This window comes from Pelophylax lessonae (assembly GCF_965119305.1).
Source record: "Pelophylax lessonae genome assembly, chromosome: 6".
Classification (NCBI taxonomy): Eukaryota; Metazoa; Chordata; class Amphibia; order Anura; family Ranidae; genus Pelophylax; species Pelophylax lessonae.
The window spans coordinates 217928656-217954921 of NC_138773.1; the positions used below are offsets into that span (position 1 = coordinate 217928656).

Below are 26266 nucleotides of genomic sequence, written 5' to 3' on the forward strand. Positions count from 1 at the left end.
AAAGCAGTACGTGGGGCGTACTATTAGGTCATTTAATGTGCGGGTTAATGAACACATTACCAGTATTATTACAGGTAAAGATAAACACAATGTGTCCAAACATTACCTATTAGCCCACCATAAAGACCCCACAGGTACTTTGTTTCAGGTTATTGACCAGTACACTTCCCCTTGGAGGGGTGGTTCAAAAGTTAGAGGTGTCTCCAGGAGAGAAGTGTACTGGATATATACCCTTAAATCTTACCATCCATATGGTTTAAACATTGAGTGGGACATTAATGCGTTTATAAATACAGCATAATGTGTACACTCTTTATTTTACTTGTTCCCTATCTTCCTGCTCATGTTGTTTTTAAATTCCTTTTTAAATTCCTTTTTAAATTCCTTTTTTAATACATTTTTTATACTGTTATATATGTTTTAGCCATTTATTGATATACTGATTTAATCATCTGAATATATATGTATTTTCTTGCCTTTGATTGGTGGTACTTACATGATTGTACATTAATATACTCATTGGTTATATATCGTCCTGTTTTGGCTATTACATTGAGATTAGGCATTGAAATTTTCCCTTTTTTGGCTTTAGATGCATCACTATATCTAAGCCATCTTTGGTGATATGCCGGATGACCGCTTGATGGCCCGCAAGCTCTGGCTACGTTGCGCCTCACCGACGTTGTTTCCGCCGAGTCCCGGATGTGACGTTGGCGCAGCCGTCGCTCCGCTATTACATCGCTTGTGGCGCTCAATGATATTACCGCTTCCGGTTTCCGATCGTTGCACCGGGATGAGGTCACTTCCTTGTTTATCTCGGAAGTGACGTCATCGCTTATCTTTGGCGGTATTCCACAACGAGGCGCGGACCGCACGCCGGAGCACTTCCTCCACTTTTTGAGAGCTATCAGCCAATCGGTTTTACAGATTTTTTGGCGGTCTCTCATTATGAGGCTTGGAACACACGCTGATGTGTTTCCACCACTTCCTGCTACTCATTATCCAATTGCCTTTACAGGGTGATTGAACCAATGAGGATGTTATATATATTGGACATTTTATTGCTGACAAATTATCTTTTGAAAAAGGCAGTTGTGCCGAAACATGTTAAGAGGACTTCAGTCAGCCCAGCTGTTTATGCTTGATATGCCTGTTGATTACGGATGTCTGTAAGTGTATCGGCTTTTTTATCAATAGACTAGTTTTAGCAATATTACGCTATGTATATCCCCCTTTTCTTTTGATTTACCATCCAATGCATGGGAGTGGAGACTCTGACTGGTTACATCTGTCAAGAACCCAATTGGCATCTTCCATGGTCGGTGAATCCTGTTGGGATATACCCTTATCTTTTCAAGCGTGTTTGACCCTCTTGCTGTATAGCACTGGGGTCCCATCCATCTGGTGAGCGCAATTCACATATATCTTCACTGGTGTTGGGATTTTGCTGCACATCTTGTTCATACCTTATTTGGATCACTTTATCACCAATTTATATATGATATCTTTACATGGGACTTTTTTCAATTTTAGTTGGACTTTCATTTATCACTAGCGCTGCACATTTGTTTTCTATTTTGTATTTTTATCACTTTATGGTCTAGTGATTAGTGCCAGCTGCTCTTACACGTTTTCAGTTAGCGCAGTATTTTTACTTATTTTCTATTTGATAAAATAATTAACTTTGGAATGTGCAGAAGTGGGTTACTGATTATTTCAAAGGGTTGGCTATATTCCATAATGCTTGTGCTAAGTGAAAAGAGCTCTGCTACCCCTCAGCAGAGATTTCTGAGCATAAGGTCAGCATAAAACATCAGAGTGATGGTCCTAACAGAACCTTTACTTACATTTCACCATAACCATATAGACATCAATGGTGCATACAGGTGGCTGAGGTAGCCGCTCTCCTTTCTCTAGAAGATCAGGGATTTCTCGAGTTGGAATGCCATCATAAGGCTTTCCTCCAAAGGTCATCAGTTCCCATATAGTGACACCTGCAAGTAATAGATGACTGTTACAAGAGAGGTGTGATATTACCCTGTTATTGGAGGTTTTGCATGCACATATATTTCTGTTCGAGAAAAGACTTCCAATATAACAGTGTTAAAGTGTCAGCACTTTTAATTCCGATAGTAAGCCCTGACAAGCAGCAGCATCAAAAACCATCAGGGAGGACCCTTGTTCAACTTAATCTAGACATCTGGGTAAAAATGCTTACCAGCCTATCTACTTATAGAATAGTACTAAGGCTATGTTTGAGCAACTATAATTAAAATCAACCAATATGTATTTAGTGTTTGCTGCAGTAAGTTAAGGGTTACCTGACTTTGATCTGGGATTAAGCAACCCATAAAAGTGAAATTTCTTAAATTGAATATTGTCTCTGTTTAATGCCTTCTTTGATGGACTATAATAAATAGATCATCTTGAATTAGGATGGGCAGTCTTCACTCCTGCTTAGAATTTTATTTTCATGAACGTACTAAAAAAAGGTTCTTCTTATGGCTAAAAGTGCAAGTACATTACACTTGTTGAAAGTGTTATATTTTAACTCGTATCAAGTGTTCTTCATCTCATGCTTGTTCTAGAATGAAATATGACCTACTCTGAATCTTGCAACCCAGCAGAAATCACCAGTTATCATGTGCCATAAAGACAATTTAGGATGATTTAGCAAGAACACTTGCCATAACTCCAGACATCACTCTGATGGGTGAACTTCCTGTAGTGAATACATTCCAGGGCCATCCACTTCACCGGCATCTAAATATAGAAGAATATAGCAAGCTTATACAGAGAGAACTTTCTGAATGCAGTAGCTAAAATTAACTTTGGCATTTAGCAGAAAATTAAGTGTTCCTTAACAGACTAGCACTTGAACAGGATTTTCATATAATGATGATTTATAATGATGCACAATAGATTCAGATACAAAACATTAGGGCTTAGGAACACAGAGCTTAAGAAAGGTCTCTTTTCCAGGCATTGAACACTTTTTTTGTCAGCCTGTAAAAGCACCTCTACAGTATGTAAGCCTATGGGGTTGATTTACTAAAACTGGGGAGTGATAAATCTGACGCAGCTGTGCATGTTAGCCAATCAGCTTCCAATTTTTTTTTTTTTTTGTTAAAGCTTAATTGAACAAGCTGAAGTTAGAAGCTGATTGGCTTCTCAGCTGCACCCGCATAGGCGTGCGCACAAGGTGTGCCAGGCGTGCCTGGGCACACCTTAATCACCCCATGTGCATTAGCATTATCGTTCTTTGTGCTGGCAGGAAGATGGTAAAGATTTCTCTCTTAAGTGGGGTACACACTAATAGAAAATCTGCCGAAAATTCCCGTCCGAGGTAAAATCGTCTGATTTTCGCCTAGTGTGTACACAACTTTCAGCAGCCGATGCCAACATTTTCAACGAAAAAAAAACGGAGGGACAAACACCAAAATTTTTTTTGTCCGTCCCCAGACGACCGATTTTCGTTTAATGTGTATGCAGTACGTCTGAAAAAAATCGGATACGAAAGACCGCGCATGATCTGAAGTTGCTGACAACCCGGAAGTCTAGGAACAAATGTGCCAAAAAAAGAAAAATCGGACGAGAAATTTCGTGAACATTTATGCACTGTCAACTAAAAACGGTAGTGAACACTGAGAAGACAGAGAAAAATTGGAGGATATTTCGTCCGATTTCCGTCAAGTGTGTACGGCCCTTTACTGTTTCTGCCATAAGAGAAGTGTTTACGCACTTCCCTTTCAGTGTGCTGGCAGGGAGATCAATGTGCCGGGGTCATATATGTAGACACACACAAACAAGTGTGTTTAAGCTTTGGGGTGCACACCCAAATTCAATAGGCTCCGCACACCTATGTGCAGCAGATTTGGCATTCTCCAATTTTAGTAAATCAACCCCTATGCAATTACAGGCAGAAAAAAAAAAAAAAAAAAAACACCAAAAGGCACATTCATGAGATGAGCTAAACAGCAGGAAAAATGCGTAACGTGCCTACAAGCATCTAAACATACATAAATGCTGGACGCATCTGGCTTTGGATTGTTAATTTATTCCAATGGCCAGAATAAAAAACTATTCTGGGCCATAGAATGCTATAACCCGCATAAATGCTAGACGCATCTGGCATTTGAACGTTAATGCATTTTCAATAGCCTATAGAATGCTTTAACCCCAAACGCTACATGCTCCTAAATGCAAGTGCACATTTTTTAAGCAGCATTTTCCGGCAAGGAGTTCTGGCACTCAGAGGGGCTTTTATAGAGGCCTCCTGTGCATGAGGTCTAGTTCTATCAGTTCAAAAATTAGAAACATTTTAAACAAAATGAAGTCAAGATACTGTGAATACTGTTAAAAACTATGCAGGAAACAAAATCATGACTTAAATACACTAATTATACAAGATCCTCCAAATTTACAAAGCTGGAAGTTTTGAGTTCAAGTTTTGTATCACTGGCAATTAATTAAGTCAAAGGGCAAATTCCTATGTGTTGGCAATAGCATACTTAAGGATAGATACTATGGGGCAATCAAACCAATTGTCAACACATTCGTTTTTACAATTCTACATCATCACCTTACACTATAATGGCATTAACATAGCTCTCTGTTTGCATTAAAAAAGAGCATTAAAAACAAAGTACTAACTAAGGGAGCCATTTAGGCGGAAATAAAAGCAGGTTTAAAAAATGTAATTTTAATCTAGTTAAAAAAAATCATAGAAAAATCAGTAACTGTTTTGTTACAGGTTAATCAGCATAACTAACTTTTTTGGTAATAGCTTAAAAATGCAAAATGCTTATGTACGGTACTTTTTAATCTCCTTTTTATATCTCATTCATATGCTTCAGATCCTGGATCTATGTACTTTTTGTGTACGAAAAAGTCCTACTGTTATATTTGTAAGTTATTCTACATAACAAAGAATGCAACAGGAGGTGTATGAACAGCTCAAGGTGAACAGGAACCTGAAGCTCCAGAGTTTGTAGAACAGAGCCAAAATGTATGGTAGGTACGTCTGGCTGTTAGCGCTCCTAGAGATTTAAAGCTGAATTCCAGGAATTCAGCCACTTTTTAAGAAGTGAAGGCACACTATGAGTTAAGTCCAGCAAGATGCATGATATCTTCTGGACTTTTCTATCATATTTACATTTGACAGTTTTGTTTTTTGTACCTGAGAGATACGCCCAGGGATCTGAGAGTAGAGAAGCACACAGAGCAGCTATGCCCACCCCTTCCCTCCCCTCTGCTGCCCATTCACAGAAGCCTTTTTATTTTGTGAATATGTTCACATAATACCAAGGCTTCTGTAATTAAGCAGGAGAAGGGGAGGGGTGGGCATAGTAGCTGCTGCAACTCTGCTGTTTAAGTTGCAGAGCTCAGAAGGATCAACCCAGGGCTCCCGGAAATACAACAATAGCTGTTTTCTGGGAGTGCTATAAACCTGTCAAATATAAATAATAGAGATAAGCCCAGGGGATGCCATGAACATCCTTGGATCTAACTCATAGAGTACCTGCATTTTTTTTTTTTTAATAAAGGAGCTAATTTTCTGGAATTCAAGTTAAAGAGGACATCAGATGAGCCAGCCCACCTCACTGAAATATACATTTGCATAATGTATCAGTTTGTATAAGTAACTAAGCCTGCCTTTGTGTCAGCTTCAAGTAACCCACTACACAGATTTCAAAGAGGTGGGGGTGCACGTTGAAAAAAATCATGGTCTATTGCATTATACGGTGTTGTCAATTTGTCTAGGAAGGAAAAAGCAATCATAAGTCAGCTTAAAATCGTTTATAGTTGATTTAGCAGCTTGTGAGTAGGTTGGTAACTGTTGCATATATTGTCATATGTTATATATTAGTTTGGAGAGTGGAGATATGCTTCAACTAGGAGCCAAACATCACTTACATATAGGCAGTGCTGGGACAATATCATCCAGCACCCATGACAAAGGTGCCAAGCTGTGCCCCCCCCCTCACCCCTGTAATAAACCATTATGCCCAGGGCAGCTGACCCTCCTGCCCTCCCCTTGTCCCAGCTCTGCATATAGGATCATCTTCCCCCTCCATCAACTATGTGGTGCTGTTGCTTTAGCTATAACTTTTCATGATTATTGTAAAACAAAAAACCCAAACAAACTATTTAGATACAAATATATATATATGCAGCCCTCAAAATGTCCGCTCTCCTGCTCGCATTAGGCAGGTTGAAATAAGCTGAGGGGGAGTGTGCAGCCAAATCAGAGGGGTGTGGGGCTGCCGGCAGGCTGGGTTGAACGGGAGCCGATTCTCCTCCCAGCCTCCGCCCCCTGTCATTCTCTTAGCAGGGCTTGATCCTTCTGTACAACACACACCATAGCAAATCTCTGTCTGATATTGGCTTCCTATTGGTATGCCATATTGTTTGGCACAAAAGAAAGCCCTGCTTTTTTTTACCTTAATGCCACACTTTTACTTAGAGAAAGTCTCCTATGTGTGATTGTAAAGATGAAAAAAATGCATTAAGCTTATAAAAGGTTTGAACAGTTAGACTAAAGTCTAGTTTTTTGGGGGTTTTTTTAGTTAAAATTAACAAACGTTGTACTTACCTGTTCTGTGTAGTGGTCAGAGCAGCCCAGATCCTCTTCTTCTCGGGTCCCTCTTCGGCACTCCTGGCCCCTCCTTCCTGTTGAGTGCCCCCACATTAAGCTGCTTGTAATGGGGGCACCCAAGCTGAGCCGCAGCTCCGTGTGTCCATTCAGACATGGAGTCGCGGCCCGGCCCCGTCCTGGCTTAATGAATTTTATTTGACAGCAGCGGAACCCATAGGCACCGTGCTGCCGTGTCAGCCAAAGAGGAGGGAAGAGTATTGGCCAGCCAAAACACTCCTGCAACATCGCTGGATGGAGATGGGATCAGGTAAGTAAAGGGGAGCTGAGGGTGGCTGCAGCACACAGAAGGTTTTTGATCCTAATGCATAGAATGCATTAAGATAAAAAAAAAACCTCTAACTTTACAACCACTTTAATATTTTATTCCCTATTGATATAAAGAACCAATTTATTTTATGTTTACATTGCCTTTTGTTAAAGTTGTTGTTGCTGATATTTATTTTTGTAAATGAATTCTGCATAAAACATTTAACAGTGTCATTTTTGAGGGGATGTTTAGGAGCAGAATTGGAGGCAGGGCAGGGTAGGGGTTGGGTGGGGCAATTGGTGGTGAGTAACTCTTAGGGCCTGGCTAGTAGTTTAGGGCAAACAGAATTTTGAGCCCTGTATATATGTATAGATAGAGAGATATAGATATATACATAGACATATACAGTATATCACTTACCTTTCCCCCATCTGCATTGTATTCTTTTTCATCTCCCTCTAGAAGACGAGCCAGTCCAAAGTCGGTAATCTTTACATGGTTAGGAGATTTGACCAACACATTCCGGGCGGCAAGGTCTCTGTGTACTAAGCGACGTTCTTCTAGGTACATCATACCCTGCCGAACAAGAAAAGGCAAGAATGTAACTTTCACAGCTACCTTTACTAAATTCTACAAAGATAAATGACATCTATATTAAAAGAGTAGAACAGAACATAACATGACACCTTTGCAAAGTGACCTGGCACTATGAAGCTCCTAAGGTCAAGAAGATGATGGGTTCTATTCTAGTGCCACTTGATAATAAATATTTCTATAATACTCTAGTGGTATAGTTGGCACAGTACAATATGTGACTGGGCATACTCCATGGTTCATGGTTTTTATTTTACTACAAGAAAGTTTGTACATTCATTTAATGCAATGTGCTTGATTATGGAAATCCCTTTTACCAGAATCAAATGTCTGCATTTGTAATCCATAGCAACCTGAGATTTGGTTTTTTATCTGCAAAAAAAAGGTCATCTTTTTGTCTGTTTATGTTTACATCATGTCTTTTTTCCACCAGTTTTAATAAATACCTTCCATGATTTATTACTGTCATAAAATGCAAAATCTTACAATTTTATAATATTACAATTCTGCTGTTGTACTCAGAAAGGGGTTAGGGGAACTCAATCTTCTATATACACATTCATAGAAAAAGTTATTTGGACAGATTTACAACAAACATGGGAGAAGTGCTCATAGTACCCAGAGAGCAACAGTGTTGAAGAGCTGCTAAGGAAAGGAAAAAAAAAAAACTGAAATTCTGCTTCTCACCACCAGGTGGCAATTCGAAAATGCATTTCCAAATATACTTTTTGGTAATACTGGTAAGTTCTTTGTAGTCTACAAAAGAAGGGGAGGTCCATCTATGCTATTTAGTTTTAAGGCCTCGTGGACACAGGGCATCAAGAAAGGCCACTATTAAGGGCATTTCACATTGTTTTTTTCTTTTTTTTTTCTGCCACTAAACACCTCCCCATGTTAGCCTATGGGTCCATGCACACATAGGCATTTACAGGTGTTTAGAGGCAGAAATAACCCAGAGCAAGCGGGCTTTGAGAAGCATTTTGCCATTAAAAACCACCTGATGTGCCTAAACATGTCTAAACGTGTGTTAACCCTAGGCATGCTAAGCGCTTGATTGTTCTTTCCTTTTAATGGAAAAATTAAAATTCTGGTCAATGCAATAAATGAATGCCCAACCACTTGATGAAACTTAACGTGTCTAAACAGGTTTGCAAAAATGCGGCTTTAGGTGCATTTTTTACACTGATTTTCTCCTGCCAGTAGAAAGGTGATTCAAAATGCTGGGCAAATGCCCAATGTTCCAATGTTCATGGGGCCCAAGTACACTATTTACAATTGCTCCGGGAAATTCGCTGCTCCTTACTAGAATTTATCTTGGACCAGTTCCTACAAATAAAACAGACATTTTCGTCACATTTACCCGATTTCCAGAATTTGCCAATTAATACACTTTTCTGGCTGATATCATAATAATATAACTATCAAATAAATCATTTTTAACCACTTTACCACTGGAGGATTTTGCTGTCTTACGTCCAGGCCACTTTTTGCGATTCGGCACTGTGCGACTTTAACTGACAATTGCGCGGTCATGCAACACCATACACAAACAAAATTTACGTCCTTTTTTTCCCACAAACAGAGCTTTCTTTTGGTGGTATTTGATCACCTGTGCGATTTTCATTTTTTGCGATATTAATTAAAAAATGCGACAATTTTGAAAAAATAACAATATTTTTCTACTTTGACAGTTAAAAATATCCAATATATTCAAATTTTGTCATATATTTAGGCCAAAATGTATTTAGCTACATGTCTTCGACAAAAAATTCTCAATGAGCGTATTTTTAACCGCTTTACCTCATTCCTGACCAGGCCATATTTTGCGATTCGGCATTGCGTTATTTTAACGGACAATTGCGCAGTCGTGCAATGCTGTACTCACATTAAATTTATGTCCTTTTTTTCCCCCACAAATAGAGCTTTCTTTTGGTGGTATTTGATCACCTGTGCGATTTTTACTTTTTGCGCAATAAACAAAAAAACAGTGACAATTCTGAAAAAATAATTATTTTTCAAATTTTTTATTTGAAATCCCCCCCCCCCCAAAAAAAAAATTTAAAAATCGACATTTTTTATGATTTTAGGCCAATTTGTTTTCTGCTGCATATTTTTGATTGGTTTGCGCAAAAGTTATTGCGTTTACTAACTAAGGGAAAGATTTCTTTAATTTTTGGTGTTGTTTTTTTAACGAGTAATGACAGCGATCTGCGATTTTTTGGCGGGACTGCGACATTGCAGCGGACAGATCGGACCCTTGACTGACATTTTTGACACTTTTGGGTGTACCAGTTCAAATCTGTAAAGAAAAGCGCACGCAACCTCGGGCAATAACGCTTTAATAAAGGACAATAAAACAGTACATTGGAATTGCACTCACACTTTTCCTTTAAGACAATCGCTTTACAGCATTCCAACAGGAGCTACTCGCTCCTCCCGTCCCTCCAGATGGTGACTCTGCGGTCTCCTCATCCGCGGCTGCCACCGCTGTATCCCCGCTCTCCTTCACTTCCTGTGTTGCCTGGTCACCGGATGCCGGTTCTAGTGCGCCTGCACACTATACCAACGTGATCTACAGCGCCTCAGGAGAGCCTCAGCCAAAGCCGGAGCCACAAGTTGTACGGAGCTGCGAGGTGGGGGATTCAAGACACGGGTGCACTGCCTCTGCTGTTACTATGGACAACGCGTTTCGGAGGCTGAGCCTCCTTCCTCAGGTCCCTGAGGGACCTGAAACGCATTGTCCATAGTAACAGCAGAGGCAGTGCACCCGTGTCTTGAATCCCCCACCTCGCAGCTCCGTACAACTTGTGGCTCCGGCTTTGGCTGAGGCTCTCCTGAGGCGCTGTAGATCACGTTGGTATAGTGTGCAGGCGCACTAGAACCGGCATCCGGTGACCAGGCAACACAGGAAGTGAAGGAGAGCGGGGATACAGCGGTGGCAGCCGCGGATGAGGAGACCGCAGAGTCACCATCTGGAGGGACGGGAGGAGCGAGTAGCTCCTGTTGGAATGCTGTAAAGCGATTGTCTTAAAGGAAAAGTGTGAGTGCAATTCCAATGTACTGTTTTATTGTCCTTTATTAAAGCGTTATTGCCCGAGGTTGCGTGCGCTTTTCTTTACAGATTTGAATTGTTTTGATCCGCCCCCCCCCCCCCCCCCCAGTGGAGTGAGAGAGGAGCAGCAGCAACCAGGACATTTCAGCCAAAAAAAAACATACAAACAAAGGAGGTGAATACATGGACAGCGCCATGGGCTGGTGAAGTACTCCTCTTTGTACTTGTTGCTTATCAGCATGTGCAGGATCTGTCCTTTTTGATTGGGTGTACCAGTGACATTACTACAGTAATCAGTGCTATACATATGCACTGTTACTGTAAAAATGACACTGGCAGGGAAGGGGTTCATTTTTATTGGAGAGGGAGGGGTTAATGTATGCCTGGTGCTTACTAACGTGTGTGGGGGGAGGTGACTGAGTGACACAGGGACAGATCGCAGGTTCAGCTATGCTGAATCCTGCAATCTGACCCTGCCTGTCACTTAGGAGATCCGCCCGCTTTGTTTACACAAGCGGGCGGATTTCCATACTAGATCCCTGACGATCGGGGAAGAGCAGTGGTGATCATCCTCCCCTGGCCCGACTCCCGCTGTAACTGAATACAGCGGGAGCGAGAGAGGGGAATGTCTGGTGACGCAGGTCTACGTCGCCAGACGATAACGAGCCACTTTGCCGCAGTACAGTCAACGTGACTGGTCGGCAAGTGGTTAAATATATAGAGCCCAAAAATTTGGAAACATTTTCCATCCCATTCCTTCGAACTTTCTGCAGTTGAAAATGAACATTGATTTGGCCCACTAATTATTAGAAAAACAGGCAAACTTTATTTTCTTAAAGGATTTTCGTTAGAAATTCTACCCATCTATGGCCAGTTTAAAGCAGAGCTTCACCCAAAAGGAAAGTTCTGCTTTATGTCCTCATCCACCTTCCTCTGCCACATTTGGCAGGTCAGTTTTTTCGAGGAGGGGGTACCTAGTTTTGGTAGGTACCCGCTTCCACTTCTCGAATTGTCTAGGCAATCTGAGCAGAAGTTCTCCTCTCCCACTTCCTCCCAGCAGTTTTCTGGGACAGGTCGCAGCAGGTCCCAGGAGATTGAAGGACCATTCACATAGCGCAGTGCAGCTTGTAGATGTGCAGTTGGCCGCTGGCTGTGAAGCCGCGAGCAGCACAGCCAGCTGCCCTCAGTTAAGGTGCCAGCGCCAGGAACCTGAAGGCTAGTGAAGAATTATCCCTGGTGAGGACAGCGCTGAATCCCTGGACAGGCAAGTTTCCTGTTATTAAAAGTTAGCTGCTACAGGATTTGTAGCTGCTAACCTATTGGTGGAGTGGAGTGGAGAACCGCTTTAAGTCACCAACACACTAGTGGCTACTTTATTGCTCATAAAAGAGAGATATTCTGATGGTAAGTAATCTGTTTTGTGGTCAATTAAAGAGATAAAGGTAAAAGAGATACTTCTCTACTTGAGCTGCCTGCCTGCTGACGTGCAAGCAGAACATGCACATTGAATAGGGCTTACCTATATTGGAGATGTAGCATCACAAAGTGTGCTCTGCAGAATCTGGATGTATTTTTTAATATCAGACAGTTCAAGTGGATGCAGGTGGAGTACAGAGCCATTAGTGATATTTTGATTGAGGAGAATGCTGCAGAAAAGATTACCTTTCTGAATTTGGAATTGTGTTTGAGGCATTAGCATAAAGACCTCCCTTCTGGAGTTTCCGACTCTAACCCCTCTAATAACAGAAGTCTTACTCCTCAAGCTTCTCTGATCAAAGGCACATTTATCCAAGTGCATTAGCTGTAATCAAGAATGACTGAACATTCCACAAAATATAAGAGATGGTTTATAACCTCTTAGCATCTACCCAGAACCATTCAACTTTAGGTGGAGTGACCCACTCCCCAAAGTGAAAGATTGTTTTTTATTAAAAATAATTTTTATGAAACATAGAAAGTCCCATTTTCCTTTGACCCATGTTTAAAGTAACACACCGCATCCCTTCTGAAAAAACAGCAGCAAGGCTCCCTAACCCTCTGATGTATGCAATGCGTGGCAGAACAGAGTCTATTCATAAAAGTACAATGGTCGCCTAGGGAATGATTGCATTTTATGGATGTGCCCCATTGGCAGCTTCGGCCATCTAGAAATGATAGCTCCAGGTTTCAGTAAAAACCCAGGAGATGTGTCGTTTTCCTGAAATCATCTTTAAAGTGTGCTTCCTGTTAATTTGTATCCAAATGTCTGCCAAACTGCGTCTGTGTGATCTCCAATATGCCAGTTTAAGTAAGCTTCTGTGTAATACAATCTGAAGTGTCCCACTTTGGCCATTTATAATGCTGGAATGTACAGCATGCAGCTGTAAAAAGCAGGTAAGTAAATAATTGTTCCATACTTGCTAGCGAGTGTTCATTTTGCATAAACAGCCACAATGCACAGAGTAAATTAATGGCACAGTCTCCCATGGCAATCCTCCAATTCTTCTCTTCTTCCTATTAATATTGTACGCTCGGATGTTAAGACTGTTAGACAAGATCCATGCTTGGTGTCTGTATCCTGAGTACATTCATTTTGTTGTGAGCTGTTTGCTATTAATGAACCATCCAGGTGTCTTGACAGATAAGCCAACAATACCTCAATGCATGTCTCGCATTCTCCCCAAAGCCTTTCTCAGCTCTGCAGTTCTCAGACTTGTTCTATCACAGAGCCGGAAATGTACATGATATCTAGTTATAGTAACATCCCACTCAGCCTGAGACTTTCATCTCTCAGTCAGAACTTTTACATTTGGGTTATGTTACACTTATCTAACCACATCCAGCCACGTCAGTCTTTTGTTCACTCGCTCATCTATTTGCCTATGAATGTGCAAATAATAACTCATCTTTTCCTGCGCAAAGTAAAATATTTTTCCCTACTGATGCCTGGATTCATTAAAGCATCAGTCTCCTCCAAACTAATTTTTCAGCTGTGTATTAAAGCTAAACCTCTGGAATCTGTGCTACTTTTTTGGTAATGCCCTTATCCACACCGGCTCATGCGTTATGTGGATTCCTGCCCTATTCTCGAGACCTACTTTCTACCTTTCTTTCCTTCTTTTTCTTGACTCTGCAGCCTCTTTTCTCTATTCTTATTCGGCTCGCCCCTCCTCCTTTCTACTTCTCCTTTCTCTTTCCTACACCCTTATTATATGGTTTTCTTTAACCACTTTAGGACCGCCCGCCGCGCTCCTGCGCAAACCGCCATAGGTATATAGGTCGCGCGCAAGCAGCTAGGGGGCAAGCGCGCGTTGCCGGTGGCACACTCCCACCCTCCGCGCAGCTAGGGGGCAAGCACACTCCCACCCTCCGCGCAGCTAGGGGGCAAGCACGCCCTGCCGGTGGCACACTCCCACCCTCCGCGCAGCTAGGGGGCAAGCACTCGCTGCCGGTGGCACCCTCCGCGCAGCTAGGGGGCAAGCACGCGCTGCCGGTGGCACACTCCCACCCTCCGCGCAGCTAGGGGGCAAGCACTCGCTGCCGGTGGCACCCTCCGTGCAGCTAGGGGGCAAGCACGCGCTGCCGGTGGCACACTCCCACCCTCCGCGCTGCTAGGGGGCAAGCACGTGCTGCCGGTGGCACACTCCCACCCTCCGCTCATCAGTGGCGAAGCACGGGGGGGGCAGGTGGCTCCGATTGCCGCCTGACACCCGTGATCGTTCCCCGCTGAGAGAGAGAAGAACGATCAGCTGTTGTAAACACAGCCGACCGTCCTTCTCCCTGGAATGATCACAGAGCGCCTGTGATCCTTCTATATAGAAACACAGATCTCTGTGATCATTTCACAAGCCACGCCCTCCCCCCCACAGTTAGAAACATGCCCCTAGGTACACATTTAACCCCTTGATCACCCACTGTGTTAACCCCTTCCCTGCCAGTGTCATTATTACAGTATCTGTGCATATTTTTAGCACTGATTACTGTAGTAATGTCACTGGTACTCCCAAAAGTGTCAAAAATGTCAGTCAGGGGTCCGATCTGTCGGCCGCAATGTTGCAGTCCTGCAAAAAATCGCAGATTACCGCCATTACTTGTAAAAAAAAAATGACATAAATCTTTCCTGTAGTTAGTAGACGTGATAACTTTTGCGCAAACCAATAAAAATACGCTTATTGCGATTTCTTTTTACCAAAAATATGTAGCAGAAAACAAATTGGCCTAAAATGTTAAAAAAAATATTTTAAAATATTTTTTTTGGGAATGTTATATAGCAGAATGTAAAAAATATTGTTTTTTTTTTTTTAGAATTGTTGTTTTTTTTTTTGCTTATAGCGCAAAAAATAAAAATCGCACAGGTGATCAAATACCACCAAAAGAAAGCTCTATTTGTGGGAAAAAAAGGACATCAATTGTATTTGGGTACAGCGTCACACGACTGCGCAATTGTCCATTAAATTAACGCAGTGCCGAATAGCAAAATAGGGCCTGGTCATTAAGGGGGCACATCCTTCCGGGGCTGAAGTGGTTAAATATAATTATTTTTAGCTACAGTCATCTATTTTGCAAATACTCGGGTCTATCTTATCTTATCCTATCTTATAGTGTCCTTAGAGGACTACATGCCTACATTTGTATTATTATCTTATTACTCCAAACGGAACATAGTTCTTTTTGATGCCCTGAAATTCTCACGTTATATTAGTTTGTATGTTGATTTTCTTACTGTATGGTCTCCCTCCAAGCCACAGTTTGATCCCCAAACTTGATATATATGTTTTGTCCCTGTTTGGAGCCTGTGCTATGCAATTTTCATGTATTTGGGAAATTACTTCCATAACCTTATCTATTTGTTATATGCTCTTAAACTAATAAAATATTTTAAACGAGAAAAGCTAAACCTCTGTGCAATGGTTTTGCACAGAGCAGCCCAGATCCTCCTCTTCTCCGGCCCTCCAGTCAAGTGCCCCCACAGAAAACAGCTTTCTGTAGGGGCACCTGAGCAGGCTCACTCCTGAGTCACTGCTCCTATGTGTCAATTCAGACACGGAGCCACAGCTTGGCCCTACCCCTCTCTCTGCTCATTGGCTCACTGACTGTGATTGACAACAGCTCCTGCTGCTGTCTAAGCTAATGAGGAGGGAGAGTCCCCAGACAGCCAAGACTTTTGCGCACATCATTGGGTCGCAATGGAGCTCAGGTAAGTATTGGGGGGGGGGTCTGGGGGAGGGGGCTGCTGCACACAAAATGTTTCTTTATCTTCATGCATAGAAGGCATGAAGATAAAAAAAAAACCTTGAGCCTTTAGAACCACTTGAAAGCGAGCCTATGCATGTCAATGTCAAACTAAAAGGTTGTGACAGTGGTTCCAACAGAAGCCTGTAACTCCTTTCCTGCTCCCTGCTGCTCTATTTGGCTGCTGGGAGCCGAAGGAGGATGCCCTAAGCAATCTTCTCAAAGCTGATGGAGTTGATTTACTAAAGGCAAATAGACTGTGCACTTTGCAAATGCAGTTGCACTCTACAAAGTGCAATTGCTCCAGAGCTTAGTAAATCAGCTCTGCTGATCTCCATTTTTTTTTTTTTTAATTTCTTATTTGGTATTGGGTATTATTTGCAACATTTACTAAGCTCTGGAGCAAATGCACTTGCAAAGTGCATAGTCTATTTGCCTTTAGTAAATTAACTTCAATGTCTCTCTACCTACTCCATCATGACAGCATTCAGTGCCTGAGAAGCCAATCACTAAACAACAGCATCAGTTGATCGAGGGCCCCCAGTAAAGTAAACCTGTTTCTTTACCCTGTATGGGAATTTTCACTCCTATCATCAAATAACAAGAAGCTTAATGTACAACTACAGCCAAATTTGTTTTTGAAGTTTTGAGCATATTAGGGAAAGGTTGGAAACACAATTTTATTACAGTTCAATGTTTCATCAAGGAGATTGCCCTAACTTTCTGTTACAGCGACAGCAGTGTAAAGAGACAGTAAGTGAAGAAAAAGATCAGCAGGGTCAAAGAAAACAATAAAAAGCTTTCAATGAATAAAATCATTCTACTACTACATTAAAAAAGAGAGCTTTTATTGCAGTCTGTGATTACCTCAAAGTGATACTAAAGTCTTTTATTTTTGTTAAAAAAACAAACAAACATTAGGTTATACTTACCTGCTCTGTGCAGTGGTTTAGCACAGAGCAGCCCAGATCCTCTTCTTCTCGGGTCCCTCACTGGCTCTCCTGGCTCCTCCCTCCTCCCAAGTGCCCCCTGCAGCAAGCAGTTTGCTATGGGGGCATCTGAGCGAGCCGTGTCGCTGCTCTGTGTGTCCATTCAGACATGGAGCTGCGGCTCAGCTCTGCCCCCTCTCTCTCCTCATTGGCTTACTGACATTGATTGACAGCAACGGGAGCCATTGGCGCTGTGTGTCTCAGCCAATCAGGAGGGAGAGTCCCGGACAGCTGAGTCTCTCATGCAACATCGCTGGATCGAAAGTATTAGGATAGCATCCATAGCCAACAGTCGGCTGTCTTGTAATGATGCGGCTCAGAAGTCGCTCGGCTGTCATTACAAGGAGTGGGAGGGGACGTCCTCCCCTTCCCGCCACCTTCCGCGGCTCGCCCGGGTCTCCCGTCCTGCTGACGACCCAATCAAAGCCGCATGCAAAAACCTGGAAGTGATGTCATGAGTGACATCACTTCCGGGTACTGTCTGGCACCAGATTAAAAAAAATGATAGCATTCAAAACAGCCAAACTTGGCGTTTTGAATGCTTTCAAGTGCAGAGGAGGGGTTTAGGGTCTTTTAGACCCCCAGATCCCTCCATAAAAGTACCTGTCAAGAAACATTTTTTTTTTTTAAATGTACAAAAATATCTGCCAATATTGGCTGATACTGATATGCATTGGCCAAAATATTGGCATCGGCAACGAAAAACTGATATCGGTCGATCACTAATATGTATAATATATATAAATCTGCTGTACAAAACATAATTTAGGCAATCTTACCATCGTTTTCCTGTAAAGTGGGATTCAAAACTTGTATTAGCCAGCATGCTATACTGAAGTTTGAAGTGGTTAACAGAATTATATGAAGCACAATTAGCAACAAAACATTAATTTGCACAAAGCTATGGATATTCCAAGCAGAAAAGTCACCCAAAAAATGACTGACTCAAAAGACCAATTATCATATCGTTTTTACAGTTAAGGTGAGAAGCTAATGAGTAGGTTTGTAGTTAATGCACATGTACAGGGAGCAAATAGGTAAGTGATGTATTTTTCTGCAAGTTAAGATAGAAACCTATGCATTAAGACAATTTAGAGAGGGTTAGTTTGTACTACAAATGTTGGCACTGTAAGTACTTAGTATGCAAATTGATTTAGAATTTTTGAATACTTTTAAAACAATGTTCTGAACCTTTTAAAGAGTGAATACTTTTTCACGGTGGGGTCAGTGATGCTGCTACTTACTGTGTTGAACTGAACAATCACAACTACAGTGGAGATCGAAAGTTTGGGCACCCAAGGTAAAAATTTGTATTAATGTGCATAAAGAAGCCAAGGAAAGATGGAAAAATCTCCAAAAGGCATCAAATTACAGATTAGACATTTTTATAATATGTCAAAAAAAAGTTAGATTTTATTTCCATCATTGACACTTTCAAAATTATAGAAAACAAAAAAATGGTGTCTGCAAAAGTTTGGGCACCCTGCAGAATGTATAGCATGCACTGCCCCCTTTGCACGGCTGAGACCTGCCAGTGTCATGGATTGTTCTCAATCATCATCTGGGAAGACTAGGTGATGTCAATCTCAAAGGTTTTATATGCCCAGACTCATCTGACCTTGCCCCAACAATCAGCACCATGGGATCTTCTAAGCAGTTGTCTAGAAAACTGAGACTGAAAATAGTTGACGCTCACAAAGCTGGAGAAGGCTATAAGAAGATAGCAAAGCGTTTTCAGATGTAAATATCCTCTGTTTGGAATGTAATTAAGAAATGGCAGTCATCAGGAACAGTGGAAGTTAAAGCAAGATCTGGAAGACCAAGAAAAATATCAGACAGAACAGCTCGCAGGATTGTGAGAAAAACAATTCAAACCCCACGTTTTGACTGCACAATCCCTCCAGAAAGATCTGGCAGATACTGGAGTTGTGGTACACTATTCCACCATACTGTAAAGAGATACTTGTACAAATATGGTCTTCATGGAAGAGTCATCAGAAGAAAACCTCTTCTATGTCCTCACCACAAAAATCAGCGTTTGAACTTTGCAAATGAACATATAGACAAGCCTGATGCATTTTGGAAACAAGTTCTGTGGACTGATGAGGTTAAAATTTAACTTTTTGGCCAGAATGAGCAAAGGTACGTTTGGAGAAGAAGGGGCACAGAATTTAATGAAAAGAACCTCTGTCCAACTGTTAAGCATGGGGGTGGATCAATCATGCTTTGGGGTTGTAGACGAGTAGAAGGTAAAATGGATTCAATAAAATTTCAGCAAATTTTGGATGGTAACTTGATGCCATCTGTGAAAAAGCTGAAGTTAAAGAGAGGATGGCTTCTACAAATGGATAATGATCCTAAACACACCTCGAAATCCACGGGGGATTACATCAAGAGGCGTAAACTGAAGGTTTTGCCATGGCCTTCACAATCTCCTGACCTCAACGTAATTGAAAATCTATGGATACACCTTAAAAGAGCAGTGCGTGACAGACAGCCCAGAAACCTTAAAGAACTGGAATACTTTTGTAAAGAAGAATGGGCAAAGATACCTTTAAACAAGAATTGAAAGACTCTTGGCTGGCTACAAAAAGTGTTTACAAGCTGTGATACTTGCCAAAGGGGGCAGTACAAGATATTAACTCTGCAGGGTGCCCAAACTTTTGCAGACACCATTTTTTTGTTTTCTGTTATTTTGAAAGTGTAAATGATGGAAATAAAATCTAACTTTTGTTGACATATAAGAATGTCTAATCTGTAATTTGATGCCTTTTGGAGATTTTTCCATCTTTCCTTGGCTTCTTCTTGCACATTAATACAAATTTTTACCTGGGGTGCCCAAACTTTCGATCCCCACTGTATAAGCCTACCCTACCATGATGTCCTGCCCATACATGGATTCCACTGTACCTGGCTTTATGGACACTACGTAAAAAGGTCAACAAGCATATACTGATTCCTTTTTTCTTCTCTTCATCCCTTTAGCAGCATGTAAGTCACCTTGCACAGTGAAAAACCCTTTCCATGTTAATCTTAAAGGAAGAAAAATATTTATTCTGACTCTAATAGGCCTTACACCAATGACAGGCCCTGAGCAAAGTAGTAAGATTGTACTAAAGTATATAAATTGTATTAATTACTTTTTCTATGTATATCCATTGTGCCCAATGAAAATATCTCTCTGGTAGATATGTTGTCTGGCTATAGCCATGCACAGTTATTTACAGCTGTCAAAGTTGTGTCCATGTGAAATTGAATCAACAGAAGCATTGTTCTGTATTTATGTCTATATACCTTGGTATTATCACAAGTCAAGGGGAATTTCCAATTTGAATCTGAAGTGGACCTTTGCTTCTTACTTCTCTGTGTAGCAACACAGAGACCATTAAAATCACTGCAGACCTATAATTTACATCCAGCCGCAAGCTGTGATTTCAAACCTGAATTCTGTATTTTATGTTCTGATAAAACAGAAAATCTATACATGCCAATACATCAGAATGCAGCACTTTTTTTTAATGGGGCCACTTAAACATCCCCTGGAGCACCTGCAAACCAGGGACTCAGCTTGTTCCAAATTATTATAGAGATATGAAGCTGAGGTCTTATTTTTAGATAACACAAAAAAAACTTTAAATATTCTAATAATATTCTATTAAAAAAAAACTTTAAAAAACTTTTTTTATAGGCATTAGGTTTGGAGTTTAAGTGATATTTGGCTAACTAAAGATAATAAAGATGCAAGCTTTGGGGATAGCTTAGATCCCTTCTTCAGGACCAAATGTATAAAGCCTGAAGAAGGTATCTAAGTTCTCTTGAAAGCTTGCATCTTAAATAACTTACGTTAGCTAATAAAGGGTACCAAACTTTCGGCATTAATCAATAGCTAACACTGTACAATACTCTACTGCTTTATAGGCAGCAGCAAGAGGTGTCTGAAATGTTCCTTCTTCACCCACTCACCAGAGATCTGCAATTTAATTTCTGAAGGTCAGCACTAAGAAGCAGCTTCATTTTTAAACCATGAAGTACAAGTTAAGTCTAGCAGTTCAGTTGAAGAGCCCTGTCAGAATAGCACATGAAATTGTATGTGACTGATGTCTAACACAATATGGCTGCGTTCGGAGAGAAAAGACATCATTCCCCAGACTGGCCTCTTTATGGAAACTGATCTATTTTGCTGAGCAAAGAGAGACAGCTGGCTCTACATGTACCCAAGAGACTTAGTGAAGCATATGCTCCCAGCACAACATGCCACTCATAGATTTAGCTATTAGGTGAAAGAATTGTTTTACCTGAAAATTCGTCAGTGTCCCCAAATTGCTTCCCAACTTAGGGCTGGACTGAGAAGCACACAGATAAGCCAGGTGTGTTTGTACATTCAGAGCCTTAATAAAATATGGCGTCGCTGACAATGGCAATATTTGATTTACGGGTTCCATTGTGTGGGGCTTGTCATGTAAGATTACAGAAACATAATGCTAGAATAGAGTCTGATCTCACTACACAGCTTCATTTTTTATTTTCATTTCAGTGTAATAAGTCTTAAAGAACTACACCACACATGATATATATATGAATATATATATATATAGATATATATAAATATATATATCTATATATATATATATATATATAGATATATACATACATATATATTTATATATACATACATATATGTATACACACACACACATATATATATATATATATATATATATATATATATGTATATACTGTAGATAGATAGATATATATTTTTGTGTTGGTATGACACAAAAAAGGTGGAAAAACAGAAAGTCAAATCGAACACATTCCATGCAAAACTACAAAATTGGACTGGACAAAATTATTGGCTCCTGCACTCTGAGTTTGTGATGCTCCTGTAATTTGTAATTCAACTCTGTATCAATTAACAGGTGCTGACAACATAAAAATCACACTGGAAATCAGTTAAAATGGTGAAAAATTGACTCAACCTTTCTGTTGTGTGTCGCTGTGTTTCACATGGAGCATGGGGAAGAAAAAGAGCAGCAAAGAATTGTTTGAGGATTTGAGAACATAAAGGAAAGGTGTAAGAAACTCATTGATGGTTACAGGAAGCAATTGACTTCAGTTATTTTTTCCAAGGGGTGTGCTACCAAATATTAAATTGAAGGTGCAATAATTTTCTCCAGTTCATTTTTGGGAAACATTTGTGTGGAAACATTTGTAATTGTGACAATTTTCTGGGTGAAGCGGTGCATTATCTGACAGAAATGCAGGGATGCCAATATTTTTGGCCATGACTGTATATATGCAGTATATATATATATATATATATATATATATATATATATATATATATTTTTTTTTACTATTTAGGCTCACCAGCTGCAATAATCCTATAATATACATATCTGTGCCTGTCTGTCTGTCTGTCTGTCTGTCTATCTATCTATCTATCTATCTATCTATCTATCTATCTATCTATCTATCTATCTATCTATCTATCATCTATCTATCTGTCTGTCTGTCTGTCTGTCTGTCTGTCTGTCTGCCTGCCTGCCTGCCTGCCTGCCTGCCTGTCTGTCTGTCTGTCTGTCTATCTATCTATCTATCTATCTATCTATCTATCTATCTATCTATCTATCTATCTATCTATCTATCTATCTATCTATTCTGTCTGTCTGTCTGTCTGTCTGTCTGTCTGTCTGTCTGTCTGTCTGTCTGTCTGTCTGTCTGTCTGTCTGTCTATCTATCTATCTATCTATCTATCTATCTATCTATCTATCTATCTATCTATCTATCTATCTATCTATCTATCTATCTATTCTGTCTGTCTGTCTGTCTGTCTGTCTGTCTGTCTGTCTGCCTGCCTGCCTGCCTGCCTGCCTGCCTGCCTGCCTGTCTGTCTGTCTGTCTGTCTGTCTGTCTGTCTGTCTGTCTGTCTGTCTGTCTATCTATCTATCTATCTATCTATCTATCTATCTATCTATCTATCTATCTATCTATCTATCTATCTATCTATCTATCTATCTATCTATCTATCTATCCTTCAGCATGTGTACACTGATTGCAATTTTGCTAAGCAATTTATATTATACTCATCACACCTTGTGTATCAGATTCCATTTTATATCACGCCCAAAATAGCAGTGCTGGCCAAGTCTACAGAAATACATGAGGGGCAAAAAGCAAAAATGATATAAAGTGAAACATGTCAAATTGGGTGTTTTCTATGCTGTATTTCTGGTGGACTATTTGAGCGAGAAGGTGCTTAAAAAAAACCAGTCAGCAGCGGGCTTTTGTAGTAGATAGTTGATCTGCTACAATATACAAATAATTTCAGACATGATCACTAACTAGTCAGAGATTTAAAATAACCCAAAACTTCCCTTTTGAATTGTTATATTAGTGCAGCCTTACAGCTCACTTGATTTTTTGTTATTTACTTGTATTATCTCCCTGTTAGAGCAGACGTATCAGGCTGTTATACCATCTTGTCTCCTGTCTGAGCTCAGTACTGACAGTGGACACTAAAATCTGTCATAAAACAAAGGTATTGTCAGGATTTCATAAAAGAAAACTAAAAGCTTTGATAATTGTAAATTGTACCCTTCCCTGGAAGCCTAGGCTATATCAGCTATTAGCCCTGTATTCAGGCAGGAGACAGGTCAGCTTCTCCTGGGATCATGCAGCTTGATAATAGGCTGACATTTCAGTTATGACAGGGAGAGAATACAATTACATTAAAGCACACACACCATTTTTGGGTGCAAAGGCTTTACAATTATACAAACTTAACAGTGGATTTAGATTGAGACAAATGTCCATTTCTGGATGTTTCTCTTTAAGTTAGATACTGCCTAAGAGAAACATTTCTTCAGTTGTATTGCGCATTCCCTTATATACTTACAATATCTAAATATATTATGCTCTTGTTTATGATGGAATAATCTAGGGATGGTCAGTTCACTTGATTAACTCTACATGTACAAGTGTACATGCAGTTAGATGACTTAATTAAAAGGTTAGTGTAAGGTCAAACAGCAGCAACAACAATCTGAATAATGTATATGATTAGTAAAGCATAAGTACCCATTGAAGTGACATGTCAAAATACATTAGCCTTTATATTTGCTTTAAGCAGGATAGAGATACGGGACCTGGCACTGCCACTGCACTCAAGAGGATCAGCGGTCAGCTGAAATCCTATAGTTGCTGCCCTCTCCATCGCCTGGCCAAACACACTGCCATCCATCTTCTGAGTGTGGAGTGTGTGGCTTCAGGAGCTGAGAGGCAGGCATTGGCAGAGAACTCTACTAAACCATCAGACCCTTACAAACTAAGTACGTTTAAATAAGTGGGGATGGTCTAATTAATTAACATGTAAACCTGAACAGTTATGATAATCAAAGAGGAACTGAACTCTGAAAGTTGTGCTCACAAGAAGGCAAGCAGGTACAAAAGACTAGGCAACAATCTTGCCTGTGGGCTCCCTCAGCTGATTTGTCTTCCATTACTGACTTACCTTGCTTGTTCCACATTGTCTTTCTGTGTGGGAGACACCATCTTGGTAGGACTTTGCTTTCTCATATCAGAGCCTTCAGCAAGAAGAACAGTGAACAGCACAGTACAGACATAACCAAATCTGTCTCAAGAAACAAAGTCCCGCTGCTCACAGGTGGGCCGTCAAGGCTGTGGTCCAAGTGGTGTGATCCATGGGGTGGGATGCATGCCCTGTCACTGCTGCAGAAATTTGGTTGAACAAGGAAATCGGATGGCTGCACACCCATAAGCAATGCACTTCGGCTAAATTTAAAAGATCATTAAAACCAAATTTTTGAGAAAGCACGTCTATTGTGTGAAACGTGTCAATCTGTTACTCCCCTGCCTGTATTCTCATCCTGTATGCTTTAATGATCTTTTGAATAAAGCCAAAATGCAGTTGTTTGTGGGTGTGCAGCCATCCGATTTTCTCATTCAACCAAATCTCGCTCGAAATGTCCTACAATTACAACCTAGGGGCAGCAGATCTCACACTGCAGTTTCCCAGCTTTGAGGCTATAGACAAGGCAGTGCTTAGGCACACTAACATACTAGGAAATGCACTGTTATTTTTTCAGGAGGAATTCAAGACAAAAGGTACATTTTTAGGGGGCTCCCCTTAGGCACAATTAGCATTTCCAGATTTTTGCTGTGACATAACAAATCTTCCCTTTTTGAGTTCAGGTCCACTTTATCATTTGAATCATTAGATTTTCTCATAAGTCCAGTCAGGACTGGTACTCATTAACCACCCCATAGCAGCTGTTGTATTAAACAGGCCCATAGGAAATCTAGGATCACACAAAGACTCCTTTCACACAGGCTTTCCGATTAGGTCCACCTGTCAGTTTTTTCAGGCGGACCTGATCAGATGCTCCATGCATCCCTATGGGGCAGTGCATGTCAGCAGTGACATCTCCACTGACACCCGCTGCTATCCGATCTGATCCTGTCCATGAAATCCAGACGGATGGAAACCCTATTTTCCATCGGCTTGGAGGATCGGATCGGATAGGATTGGATGAAAACTGACAGGCAGTCCATTATCATCCAATCTCCCATAGAGGAGAGCGGGGGAACTGACACCTCTGTCTCTGCAAAGTAAGCAGAGACGAACCTGTCATCCGCCTGCTCAGCAGGAACCCGTGGATCGATCCCCGCTCAGCAAAACGGAGTCCGCCGGGCGGAAAGCCCGTGTGAAAGGACCCAAACTCTGCTACATGAGAAGGTGGAGGCTAAGGTACAGTATCTGGTACAAAAAACTTAACTTGTAGATCTGGCTATACCGCTGCTCTACTATATTCCTTTCTATTACACCCCATTCCTTCTCCTTAGGCATAACCCCCCCCCCACACACACACACCTCCTATACCCACAGATGACTGATTGATATGTTTGAAAATAATTTTTTTACTTATCCACTGTATTTATGCAGTTCTTTACATACTCTGCATTCACCTGTTAAAATGTTCTGAAATATTACATAATGTTACCACTACTATGGATTAGCTATTATTATTTCTATATCATGCAAGAATACGTGATACCACAAATTTGCTGTAATATGTTTTTGAAAACTCAATAAATATGTATTGGGCTCTAGGGGAAGCAATTATTTCAACAGCGAGAAGCATAGGCAAAAGCACAGAGATGATTACAGCAACGCCGCCTTGTGAGAACTGCAATAGCCAATCACGCATATCACAAATGTAAACAGTAGTACTTTTTACATTGTAGAGCCTGTTCCTCCCTCACACAAGGAAAGGGAAGAAATATTGTTTTGTGAAAGAATTCACTGACTGCCAATGATGGGAGGTAGGGAGTCAAAATGCCCCTGACCACCTAAGATTATGGGGTTGTTTTGGTTGTGGTTTAAAATGCTTTGGGTTTATCCATGAAATCAGTCTATTGGAGCTTGCATGTTCTCCCTGTGTCCCCTGTGTGGGTTTCCTTTGGGTACTCCGGTTTCCTCCCACACACCAAAG

At 40.8% G+C, this 26266-nt stretch overlaps 1 protein-coding gene across 2 annotated transcripts in view; it reads right to left on the reverse strand.

Moving 5' to 3' along the window:
• The window catches only part of ERBB4 (erb-b2 receptor tyrosine kinase 4), a 1312942-nt gene that overhangs the window by 68567 nt on the left and 1218109 nt on the right, over window positions 1-26266 (reverse strand). For both annotated transcript variants that reach the window (XM_082261897.1, XM_082261896.1), the window contains exons 21-23: window positions 7326-7481; window positions 2688-2763; window positions 1848-1994 (exon numbers count right to left, since the gene is read on the reverse strand). In XM_082261897.1, the coding sequence (XP_082118023.1) occupies window positions 1848-1994; window positions 2688-2763; window positions 7326-7481 (379 nt within the window). The remainder of the gene's footprint in view (window positions 1-1847; window positions 1995-2687; window positions 2764-7325; window positions 7482-26266) is intronic.